Source organism: Dunckerocampus dactyliophorus, chromosome 8 (genome assembly GCF_027744805.1).
Source record: "Dunckerocampus dactyliophorus isolate RoL2022-P2 chromosome 8, RoL_Ddac_1.1, whole genome shotgun sequence".
In the NCBI taxonomy this organism is placed as follows: domain Eukaryota; kingdom Metazoa; phylum Chordata; class Actinopteri; order Syngnathiformes; family Syngnathidae; genus Dunckerocampus; species Dunckerocampus dactyliophorus.
The window spans coordinates 9,001,789-9,014,990 of NC_072826.1; the positions used below are offsets into that span (position 1 = coordinate 9,001,789).

Sequence of the window (13,202 nt, forward strand, 5' to 3'; positions counted from 1 at the left end):
TAGCTACCTCTTATCTGTCATACTAGTTTGAGACCCCACCAACACACACACACAGTACATACAGGATTTGAACACAAGTAGAGGCGTTGGTCTACCTGTACATACTGTGGATTCATGTTTCTCTCACTTTTGAAGACAGTACAATGACAGATGGTCATAATAATCAGTTGGTAATTAAATTAACCATTAACAATGTGACTGATTGTGTAGAATTGGTTGTTGATTAATTGTGTCATGAAGCAATTGGGGCAAAATAGAGTGCTACGCTACTACTCGGCTGCAATGTTGATTCAGCTCACAACACGAAGAGACCTGCCCATTAAAAATAATGTTTTTTAAAAAAGATTAATTGAATAATTGAGTTTTAGTTTTTCCCATAGTCGGTCAGTAAATTTATTCTCATCCCTAATTACATAACTACAATGGTTTCAAAAAATGTAAATACCCAAACAGCTAATCAAGACAATACAAGAAACAGACACAAACATGCCTGCTCATCCTGGTGAGCTAAATGTGAATAACGTAAAAATAAGTCATGGTTGTTGCACTACACTGCTGATGGGGATGTCATACAACTTCATGTCAAAAAATACAAAGTATCCCGTGAAATTAACTAAAGCCAAGCTGTTTTTGACCAAGCACCTGTTCAGGTTTGTCATCTTGTGAATCTCATGCACCATCATGAAAAAACCCACTAAATAGTCTGCGAAGGTTTCCCACTCTAGTGAATGAAGCATTATTAAATGTGCATCTAAAGGAATAATGGAAAAATGGAATAATGTTGAATGTCCAAAAGTGGTGACTACTGTAGATGGTGGAGCGATTATCCAAACCTAAACTCAGTCAGTTTAATACAGTAATCCCTTATTTATCACTCGTTAATTGGTTCCAGATCCGACCGTGGTAAGTGAATTTCTTCTATGTAGGATTCCTTATTTATCAATAGAATATTTTTGTAGTTAGAGCACTAAAAAAAATAACTTCTAAATACAGATTTTACCATTATTATTGGAGCCCTGTAGACATGAACTAACACCCCTATAGCCACCTGTACACTCGTATTGCCCAATATAGCAAACGTAAGACTACACAATCAATTTAAGACATAAATAAGACTTGTGCTTGCGTGTGTTGCTATTAATGTGTTCCATAGGGGAGCAGAGTGAGTGGCGGACAGGAAGTGACATCAGGAGTTCAGAGTTGAATTTCAGTTTGCTGTGGGTTAGCCATTTTAAATGCTTGAAAATGCTTAATTTAGGCAAAAAACATGTAAAATTTGCTTATATATGTATATTCTTTAATAGGGCGTATTCAACCACGAAACAGCATAGTTAATTAAAAAAAACTATTTTTGAAAAACTGTGATAGTGTGAAGCTGTGAAATTTGAAGCGCAAAGTGGCAAATATCATATCATGATTAAGATAAAGACCTACGCACAATGATCAAAGTATATTTCATATTTCTAACAATATGGAAGCTCAGCATTTGTCATGCTGTGCTTTAAAAAAAAATTGACATCTTTAGCACTGACTTAGACAAAAGACATTAATCATTTCCTCCTTTGTCTCACTGTCAGATTCTTCAAAACCGAATCCCTATGATTGAGAAACAACAACAAATTCTATGTCAGCCAAGTCATCCATCAAATCTAAGAGGTGATATCGGTAAACACCAACCACCTAAAAACACTTGAGGTCTTCTGTGACTGTTACTCACCGCTGTCTTCTGGCACTGGATGGATGAGCTGTTGAAGCGCAGGGCGGGGACACTGTGCGTCTCCCCCTGGATGTGGAACACGCACTCGTAGTTCCTCTGTCCGGATTGCGGCTGGGGCAGGTTCTTGGCAGCTAGGGTGATAGGCTTGGTCACCCCAACTGGTATGTAGATCTGTGTTGATGGCAGAATCTGGGGACAGTCCTATAAGAGGAGGAGAAAGAAATGAATCAACGCTACAAAAAAAGAGGGATGAAGTCCGGGGACAAGTAGATATCAGAAAATGATATGTTGCATACACAACTCTCCCGCTGGCTTTGCACTAGATTCAAATGCAGAAAAGTTTTCCAGCCAAAGTTCAATATCATCTTTTTCCTAAAATTCCTCTCATCACACATTTCTCCCTGTGTGGATTCGAGAAATGAGCTAATGAACTTGGGCCTGGGAGAACACATCATTCAGTCTTGTTTAGATAATCTCTAAACAGCTCATTATCCGGCTCACTTGAGAGTGCATCTTTACATCTCATCTTTACATTGTCTCTTACTGTAGTTACACGTTGATGAAACGCGCATGCTGAAGTGAATGTGAAAAAGAAGTCATGCTTCACGGGCAGATGTGTGCATGTGTTGGAAGAAATGAAGTCATCGCAGAGTTAATTCAGTGATTTGGCAGCACAGCACATCTTTTCAACATTGAGAAATGCAAGATGGAGAAATAAATGACAGGGGTGGATGACAAATGTTATACAACACGAGTTAAAGATTGGGTGAAACTAATCCACCCTGTACTGCAGAGTTTGATTGCACAGTTTACAATCAGAAGACACTGTTTAGATTTGCATAATAAAAGATGTGGCATAGAGCGAATACACTGCAAAATCAACAGACTCTTTGCTTTTACTATTTACTTTCAGAAAAACTCTGGAATATCTAGAAATTGCATTTGTCTCAGAAGTTGTAAGTGAATGCTGACAAATGCCGTCGTTGAGTTGAAATGAGAAATCGCAATCGTAATCGTAAAATGATGCATGTACGATAACAACTTTCTGGCCAATCACAAATCTTTAAAAACCCAGACCTGCCGATAACGACTTCTCAAAAAATAACTCTGGTGAGCCTTAGCTTTACCTTGATTGGTAGCTGTCACTGGCCGGCTGATCGCCGATCCCCCAAAATTAAGGAAATGACTGCGGTCAAACACAATCCCTTTCTGGATGCTAGCTGACCTCCGAGTTGTTGCACATAGGAAATAATGGAAATACCTTTAGCTCAAGTATCTTAATTTATTCACATTATTGTCACCCACATGTAAAAGGAGTAAAAAGAAAAACTGTACAATAAAACACTCTACCCTAACTATGATCACAAGTAAGACAGTAAACAGCGATGAGTCTTGCTGCTTTGAATGCGAGTCCACTTCACATAAATTCCAGGGTATCTTTTTCCTTTTCTTTATTTACTTCCTTCTACTCTTCATACGCTTTTTGAGGCCGATAAAAGCCAAAAACAATCCCAGAGTTATTCCTTTGATGCACGCTGAACTTTAGAAGTGTAATCTTTCTGAAAATGTTGGTCGAATTGTGGCATGAGGGGCATTTTTGACATTAGAGCATGGGTGGCCAACACAAAACTTTGTCTTTAAATGGTGAATACCTACATATTTGTGATTAAACATTCACAGCCACACAAGTTTGCATTTTTTTTGTCAAAAAATGTTTTGACATAAAACACATATCCACCATAAGTTGGTGGTAATTTATAAATGTGTGATAATACAGATAAAATGTGGAGCATACTGGTAGAAAGCCCTTCGTATATATTTATTATTTATGTCTTTATATTTCACTGCTAATGTTTGGGCGACAGATGACCCCTGAGCCGTACTTTGGGCACCACCACATCACTATTTTTGTGGTTCTTGGTCGGGGTTGTGCTTGTGGCATCAGCGTCATGAGCAAACCACAACTATTTGGCTTGCTGGCTCAGTGTAGTGGGCGAGCGAAGTAGACAGAGAGCGGGGGCTGGTCAAAGTGCTAAAACAGTCAGCCCTTAACGAGCGGCATCGTCACAGCTCAAAGATTTTTTTGGAGGTGCACGTCTATGGAGTTATATTTGTTCCTTAGCTGTGAGGTAGCAAAGGCAGATTTTGAGCCCTATTAACGTGCAAGAATTACAATTATGGAGGTGAGGGCAGGGCACTGATGTGATAATACATTTTTAAAAAATGTTCTCGCTATCGACCGGCAAAGTTCCAAAGATGGATTAGTAGCTCACGATCGACGGGAAGGCGACTCCTGGTCTACTTTGTGACGATTATTCCATCTGTCCATAGACCTTACAATATCGTTCATTAAAATATTAAATGTGTTTAATAAGTGTGTGGGGCATATTTAGGGCTTAAATTGTGTCTCGAGTCAACAATGGCAATTGAAGAGAGATGGGGAGGGTTCTGGAGCTGAATGTAATCTAATAACTACACCTGTCACTTTTTTTTTTAAAAAGTCTGATCCAAATTTGGTGGAGAAGGTCAACATCAAGCATGCATGAGGATATGGAGGCGTAGCGAGTGAGTTGTGTGTCAAAAATAGACAGTCTCATGGACTTATGAATTATTTGTGTTTGTTTTGCCATCAGCTGGTGGTCCTAAAACATACACTGTATATACAGTATGTTTTTAAAACATACATTTAAAACATACATTCAAAAAATATATACAGTATATAAATATCCAAGTGGGCATGTGCGTCCTTTGTACTTTCAACATGGAGCTGTCGATGGAAAAAGTTTGAACACCCTTGCTTTAGAAGTTCTATCAAACATTGGGATGATATCAGAGTAATCTGCATGCTTAGTAACCATCTTAGAGCGATGTCATGGCATCGCCCCAGCATCGTTACTTCTTTTGAAAAATATGTATATTTTCGAACAAACAGAAAACTCCTCCATCAGAAACAACACTGCATGTCATATGACTGAATCTGAATCCACTGATCCACTCATCGAGGTGCAATAAAAACAGCAGACTTCTAATACCTGCAAAACAATTCAGCCACAATGCATTAGTATGCATCTCCCAGGATTCACGATGAAGGATACAGGAACTACAATTCGACCTATATCTAAAACATGTAAATCTCAGGTACACCATAGTGCTGCACCTCCAAGTCAATAGAGAGAAGAGATGAAAACACTAGACATGGAGTAGCTCTGTTTAAAATATTCACTATGCACATCACTGCATTGCCTTTCCTTCACTTCACAGTTTTTTCCTTTAACCAGACAGCTGGCTCACTGTCAGTGAATCTTTCTCCTCTTTTACTCTGAGCTGTAGTACATTAGAGGCTACAGCACATCCCTAGGGCCACAACACAATGCTGGAGTTTGTTCATTACCCTGCTTAACCCAGGCCTTTTGTGTCAGATTACACACAATCGCATGCACAACAGAATAAAGACAGATGAATACAATTGGAAACATGGACGACTGACCACTTGTTGTATAATTTCTGTGAGGAAACGAGAGAGCAAGAAGAATATCTCAGAATGGAGCCAGAGAGACAGGAAGAAATGGTTGGAGAAAGGAAGACGTATGGAGAGAAACATATGTAAGAGAAAGTGGGGGAAAAAAAGAGAAGCGGGGGCAAGTGTAATTGCTAACAGAACAATGAATGTTTAGTCAGTTTATGCAGGGCAGGAAATGGATAGACAGAAAAACAACTGTCATCGAAGAAGTGTAGGGAGATTGAGTCTGTATCTTTTCCATCGTTTGACATTGGACGGTGCAGCCAAAGCTTCAACAGCTTGTGTCCAAGTCAACTGAAAACATCCTCCTTCATTATTGCCCGGAGCCGCAAGACAATGTTAGAACATTTGGAGAGCGTGACGGAGAGTTCTTGATTCTTGATCTTATTTATACAAAGATTGATCAGTTTATTCATTGAGATTGTACAATCAAACAGAGTGATTTGGAGGGTTATAGACTCACAGTACAAACACTGAAAAAAACATTAGTTCTAGAGTGCGGTGCCATCCTGACTTTTTCATCTTAACCAGACTGTTTTGGTTGCCTCAGTGTGCTTGTTTTCTTTGCTGCCATTTATATTAATATTTAACATTAGAAGTTAAATGTGCATCTCATCTTCAATCAGGACTAGAACCCTTAGTTCCATCCAACCCTTCCATTTTATGTGACATGCTTCCAATGTTGTGGGAACAGTCTGGGGAAGACCCTCTTCTGTTCCAGCATGACTGTGCTCTAGTGCAAGCTTAGATGAGGTGGAAGAACCTGCACAAATCCAAAGACCTTTGGGATGAACTAGAACAAATAGTGACTTTTGACTTCACAAAAGCTTCATATTCACTTTCATTTTGGGATCCTGTTGTTATAATAGCCAGATTACCCTTTACTTTCATCTACAGTATATAGTATATTGCGTATATATTATATTAGATGTATTTTACTTGTTCAAACACTTAACACCCTATTTTGTTGCATTTGCAGATTGAGCACTGCCACAATCATTCTAAAAATAAAAGCAGCTGGCATTCAAGTTCTGGGTCAAGTCATTTTCAATATTCCGTCTCTCAGTAAGTGATGTGAATCATCAGCCTACCCTTTTTTATAGCATATGGAGAAAGTAGGGTGGGGAAACCTCAATAGAACAAGTGTTTGCTGAGTAAATGAGATAATCTCCACTTGCAGGTAAGCAAAACACCTTTTAACATCCGCCAAGTGTAGATAATGAGACAGTAGGCTGGCATGTGTGGTTGTGTGTGCGCGCTTGTGGCTGCTTACTGATATGTAAGTGGTGAAATATTCCAATGAAATCAAACAAACAATAACGACTAGATATATTGGAGGGAGGGTGCAGGGTTGCAGGATGGAGACCAAAGCATCAACGGAACACTATATAAATAAATAAATGTATTACACCAAAGGAGTTCTGAAGGCTTTGGCATAGCCTGACAAGATATAAATTAATAAAGCTCCAAAAACACTGCATATGTAATGAGGCTGGTTGTCTAGTCTTTTTTTTTTTTAATCTCCCTCAAACCTCCCTCCCCTTCCCTCCCAAAGTCCATCCATAATTAATTAGCTGCTTCTGTGATGTGGGGACTATAGATCAGGGAGGAGAAAAAAATAACACACTAAATAATGAAGTAAAGCGATATGTGGAGCCCGGGGGGGGGGGGGGGGGGGGGGGGGGGATGAGATGGCACGGATGGTCACAGAGGATCGCAGGGTGGGGGGACACACTGGTACAGATACTGTAAGCAGGTCACGTACACATGTGTATGACAAAGGGTTGTACCGTTTGTGTTGGATGATCTCCTTTCAGCTGTCAACATACCCCCTCCCCAAAAAAAAACATATGAGATGAAGGTCTTGCAGAGAAAATCAAAGAAAGAGCTGGCAGTACTGTACCTCTGTGACTAAAGACACTGTCATCCATGGATAGGTACAATCCGTTATATTTTATTAATACCATATCATTATCCGTGGCATTTGCTGCATGCTTTTACCAAACGTACGACCGAGAGAATGCATGCATGCAAGCCACAAGAAAGCCCAGTGGGTATTCAGCCACTAACCCTTGTAATGACTGGTGTAAGGGTCTCAGAGGACCTAATAAATAAGACTGGGCAGTACAACCATAATGATCTTTTACTAGTTTTCAACATATAAAAATCAATCACACTGCCAAACACACACATACAGTAATGACTAGTAGGGTCACACTAGACGAAAAAGCTACAATTACCTGAAAAACATTTTTAAAGTTACACAAATGAAGTTTTGAATGTAGGAGAAAAATATGAGAATCTTACCAGAATACTTTTATTATTTTCTACAAAAAACTGATACTTATGAAGTGAATGTCCAAACTCCCACCTGAACCTAACTAAATGCAATAATCTGTCAAGAGACCTACCATATATCACTCTGGGAAAATCACAAACTGTTTTTTAAAACCACTTCTGATTGATGGAACATTGACTACATTGTTTGTGGAACTTACCCCAAACATTTAACTTTGTCTTAATGCAGATATATGTTTATGTGCATAATAATAATAATAATAATAATAATAATAATAATAATAATAATAATAATGTACAGATGTTGTTCTATTACAGGTATTTTTATTTTCATATTACACTTTTACTCACCTAAAATAATGACTTTTATATCTTAATATTACAACTCTTTTGTTGTCATTTTACCACATTCTCCAACTGTAAATTACTTAGAATTTGTATATATTATATATAAAGCATATATTATGTATTTTTTCTCATAATATAAAGAAATTTAAATTACATGTTTTTTTTTCTTGTAATAGTATTTTATTATTTCTCATATTTGCTTTTATTGTCATAATATTGTAGTTCTTAATTACAATTTCAATTTTGTGATTTCATGTCTTCATACTATTTGTAGTATTATTTTTTTCTTTTCAGTAAGTCATATATATATATATATATATATTTGGTATACTTACACACTGGTATGGTATGTGTAAAATACAATGCACTGTATAGGAACACTCCATGTAAGAGACAGTAGGTGTCTTGTTCTCAAAAATGAGCCGCAGTGTCTACAGAGATGTGTGTGCCTGCGTGTGCCGAGGTAGTCTCATTAGCAGGCAGAAAGCAGAAAGATGTTCTGTGACCAACTCAACACTTAATGTGGAGAAGGGATGAGAAAGAGAGGGAGGGTGGGTGAGGTAGAAAGAAGAACAACTTAATAAGGCTGCAACATGTAGAGCAGTGCAGGAGCGAGCAGAGCGGAGGAAGAAAGGGGACTTTGAACCTTGAAAGGGACTGAGACTGTCCGCCCACGCCCTTCGCTTGCGAGCAGAACAGAGCAGCGAGAGAGAGTGAGAAAGAGCGAGAGAAATCAGGAGTAAAAGGGAAAACAGACAGAGCGGAGGAATCAGAGAGCTGGGAAGCAGAGTTGGAAATAAGGCAAGATGCAGAAAAAAAACATGTGACATGAATGTTATTTACCAGGGGATTATCAAAGTCTTACAGGAAGGACCATGACTCAATTCAATGGCATATATGTTGGTTCCTCTTATATGTGCATTCCCACATACACTTTCATGTTCATCTTTTATTCTCGACTTACAGGCAAAACCTACACTGTTTATCCTCTTTGACATACATGTAGGGTATGCTTTAAAACAATAACATGCAGAAACATTAATGTTTTTTCTCTTTATTTACTCCTTATGGATTTTTATAACGTGGGCGGGGGGACTGGCACCCTATTATCATGCTAACCCAGATATGTCAGCAGCAATCAGGTTATGTGCATTTCAAAGACAAACTTTGATTTAAGAGGTACCGTGTGACGCCTCCAACCGGCAGCTTTTTCTCAGCTCCAGATTTCAGTTCTAAGGGACATTAGAACAAAAATGTATGATATGGTTTGTACATGACGAGCTCTTTGAACCTGTAGAGCTCTTCAAGGGTCAAGGGTCTTCTATGTACAGTGGTGTGGAAAAGTGTTTGCCCCTTTCTTGATTTCTTTCTCATTTTTTTTGCATGTTTGTCACATTTAAATGTTTCAGATCAAACAAATTTAAATCTTAGTCGATGACAACACAACTGAACACAAAATGTAGTTTTAAAATGAAACATTATTAAGGGAAAAAAAATCCAAACCTATATGGCTCCGTATGAAAAAGTGATTGCCAACCTTGTTAAAACATTACTTAACTGTGGTTTATCACACTTGAGTTCAATTTCTCTAGCCACACTGACACTGGTCTGATGACTGCCACACCTTTTCTCAATCAAGAAGTCATTTAAATAGGAGCTGCCTGACGAAGTGAAGTATGCCGAAAGATCCTCAAAAGCTAGACATGCCAAAATCTAAAGAAATTCAGGAACAAATGACAAAGAAAGTAACTGAGAGCCATCAGTCTGGAAAAGCTTATAAAGCCATTTCTACAGCTTTGGGATGTGAACCACAGTGAGAGCCATAATCCACAAATGGTGAAAACATGCAACAGTGGTGAGAACCTTCCCAGGAATGGCCGGCCAACCAAAAATGATCCCAAGAGCGCAATGATGACTCATCCAAGAGGTCACAAAAGACCCCACAACAACATCCAAAGAACTGCAGGCCTCACTTGCCTCAGTTAAGGTCAGTGTTCATGACTCCACCATAAGAAAGACACTGGGCAAAAACGGCCTGCATGGCAGAGTTCAGAGACGAAAACCACTTTTGAACAAAAAGAACATTGAACAAATTTGAACAAAAGAACAACATACAAAAAAAATCATATAATCTAAATCACGTCACAAATTGATCTATAACCATGTCAAATGATTAGTCCTACCCTAAAAGTATTTTCCATGCCCATTTTCCCCAATTGTATCTTTTATTGGATGGACTTTTATTGGATTAGGGACCTGACTCACAGAGGTTTGTTACAAAAGCCAAACAATATTGTCATGTTGTGTAATAAAGTAAATTCAGCAATAATTTGCATTATTTTTAATACTTTGAAGAGATATTTTCATTACCATATTCAATTCCACAAATTCATGTTTGTAAAAAAAAAAAAAGTATTTTTTTTTTTTTTTTAAAGGCTCGGTATCGGATCGGCAAGACTATTAAAAAAAAATCGTATCGGATCGGATCGGAAGCCGAAAAATGTGAATTGAGACATCCCTACTGGATATTGAACAAAAAAGGACACAAAACCCTGACACGAATAGCAATTATTGTGGCTCTGATATTAACTGTAATTGCATCCTGTAAAATGGTTTGTAGTGCAAGTCATTATTGATGTGCTGTTTGCAAAATACACACAAAATTTCTGCTACACAGATAATATTGACCAAATGCAGGAACTTTGGAAACCCAAGAACAACCGTTACCCTTCGTGTCCCAGCCATCACTCGCCTTAACATGCTTCTAACAGACACCATCTGCAAAGCATGAAGTTGTATTTTTCCATGTTCCCTTGTCAGGTTTTTGTCAGCAGGTTCGGAGAACGTGTCATAGTGCCGTTACATTTCTATTTGTTCACCTAATTTAATAATGCACACAAAATGTAGCATATCACATGCTGGGGGTACAGCGCTGGACTTGCATGTTGCAGGTCATATTTCTTCATATAGCCTCTTGTCGAGACATCTTTTAAACAATGTTCCTGCATGTTCCGTTATTTCAGTCACACATTAATGCTACTTTCAAACGCAACGGCAATATTAATTCTCTGTATGTGTAAACGCTTCAGTGGCACAAGAAGTCATTTTATACAGTATGCACTTGCAGTGTGATTGCAGACTGTAGAAAAGAAGCATGGTGACAACATGGTACAGACAGGTCAAATAGTCTTGGAAGATTGGATGACACATCATGACAGAACAGAGTGTCTATTTCCCCGCCTTCTCCAACTCAGCAGGCGGCGCTGCTACCTATTATCATATTCTTCCTTCCTTTAGAGTTAGCTCTTCCTCCGTCTTGCATTGCTGTATTATTTGCCTGTCTTCCACAAGCATCATGCCTCTTTCTCAGTGACTCTGCAGTTATCTCTTCCTCTCACTCTCTGGGTTCCATGGAAGAAAATGCAAAATTAATCTGTGTTCACATTAAGCAGGCTGCAGAGATGAAGATTTAATACAGCCTGAATAATTAAACCGCAGGGACCTATGACTGACACAAAGATACACTCGCATTAAGACACACTCTCTTATGCGTGTCGTGAACCTATGATGCAACTATATTTGTTTGCCTGCACATTCATGTTTATGTAAAACTACCTTCATTCTGTAAGCTCACAGTATAACAAGGTAGTATTTCGGCGCAGCTCCAGTCGCATGTTTGCATAGCTTGACTGGTAACATTGACACTGACAACATGACATCAGGGCCAATCAATCATTTAGTATCTTCTAATTTTAACTTGCCTCTGGAACAGATTATTTTTATTTCGAATGGAGAAACTGTCATTGGGTCTAACATAACATCATCTGCCTTCCCTATATTATCATTGCTGAGTAATTGTCTATGAATCATTATTTGGGCTATGACAGAGCTGTCTCCCAGCATAGATAACCCACTACCGCAAACAGGTTTGGGACGCACACTGCCAGGTTGTGCATTATGTATGTGTCTTAAATGATATGCTGACCAAATTTAGCAACAACTGCAGAACCCATGAAGACAGTCTGGAAGAGAGGGAAAAAAGAAGGGATGATCTGTGTGACAGTAAAGCTGAAAATAGCCTTTTAGAGAGAGCTAAAACACCTGCATGTGTGTGACAGATCATGAATATACAGTATGTGAAACATCTGTGGGCAAATGCACATGATGACATCCAGGGACAAGAAAATCCAGATCTGAGCACACGCTGCAGGGTTCAAATAGAAATGCACTTAATTCCCCACACAGTCCTGTCTTAATAAATTAGAAGGTCATGTAAGAGTATGCCAGATCTAAGAACATTCTAAGCAGTGGAATTATTGACTCTTGGACAAGTATCCTAAAAAGGCATGAGTGGCTTGACAGCTAAAGGAGGTGCATAGATACCAAACCAAGGGTTAGACACTAGCTAGCTATGGTCCAATGAAGAGCCATCTGGCAAAGAGAGCAAACTGTTACTTCACGCCTTCGCTCCCCCATCGCCCATGCTCTTTCTTGCTCTGTCCCTCTCGCTCCACTACCACATGCAGCATTTGTAAAAATAAATTGCGTCACTCTGAATGTAATCTGCTGCTTGTTAATGCTACAGTTCCTTGACATGCCTTATTTTCTTTCTTTTTGTTTATGCCCATCTGGTCTCAATTATGGTTCCTATGTCGGTTTTGAAGTACATAGCAGGAAGGATTGCACCGTTTTGGCAAACTGCAGTGTGTGTGTGGAGGATATTACACCACACCTCCACTGAACTATCTTCTCTTTTCTGCAGACTTTGTTTATATTTCATAACATATGGCAATTCTTGTCATAATATTTTACACGCATGCAAGAGACAGCCACTTCTAGGTTGGTCTAAACTAATAGAGAAGTTCCAAAACAAGGACATCTGATGTTTTACCATGGTGATAAAGAAGCAGAGTTATGTATAGTAATAAAACAAGGGAAGGAAGCTGGAAAAAGAATGGCGTGAAACGGAAAGATGTGTAGGCAAAGAGCCAGAGAGAGAAATCACTGGAATGGTGGCCAGAGGGTTAAGTGACAGCACCTAAAACATGATATGGGTCTAAGCCATGCACAAAGAGAATGGAAGGAAATGATGAAGAATGAAGAAATATTATATGTTATCAGATAAAGACAAAAGGGCCAGAAAAAATAATGGTTGGCTATCATTCACCCAACATCCCCCAAACCAGTCCACCTTCTTCCTAACCCACAGCCCTTAGCTGCTGGTTGTGCTGTGCCCTGATAAGAACCAGTCACACATGTTTGTGCACATAGTAGCATGTGCACAAACACAGTGAAGCCCCTTAAGTGGCCTTGGTTTAA

At 38.9% G+C, this 13,202-nt stretch overlaps 1 protein-coding gene across 2 annotated transcripts in view; it reads right to left on the reverse strand.

Annotated features, from left to right (window-relative positions):
• The window catches only part of LOC129186620 (plexin-A1-like), a 195,374-nt gene that overhangs the window by 51,385 nt on the left and 130,787 nt on the right, over positions 1-13,202 (reverse strand). For both annotated transcript variants that reach the window (XM_054785046.1, XM_054785045.1), the window contains exon 10: positions 1,718-1,918. In XM_054785046.1, coding sequence (XP_054641021.1) covers positions 1,718-1,918 — 201 coding nt within the window. The remainder of the gene's footprint in view (positions 1-1,717; positions 1,919-13,202) is intronic.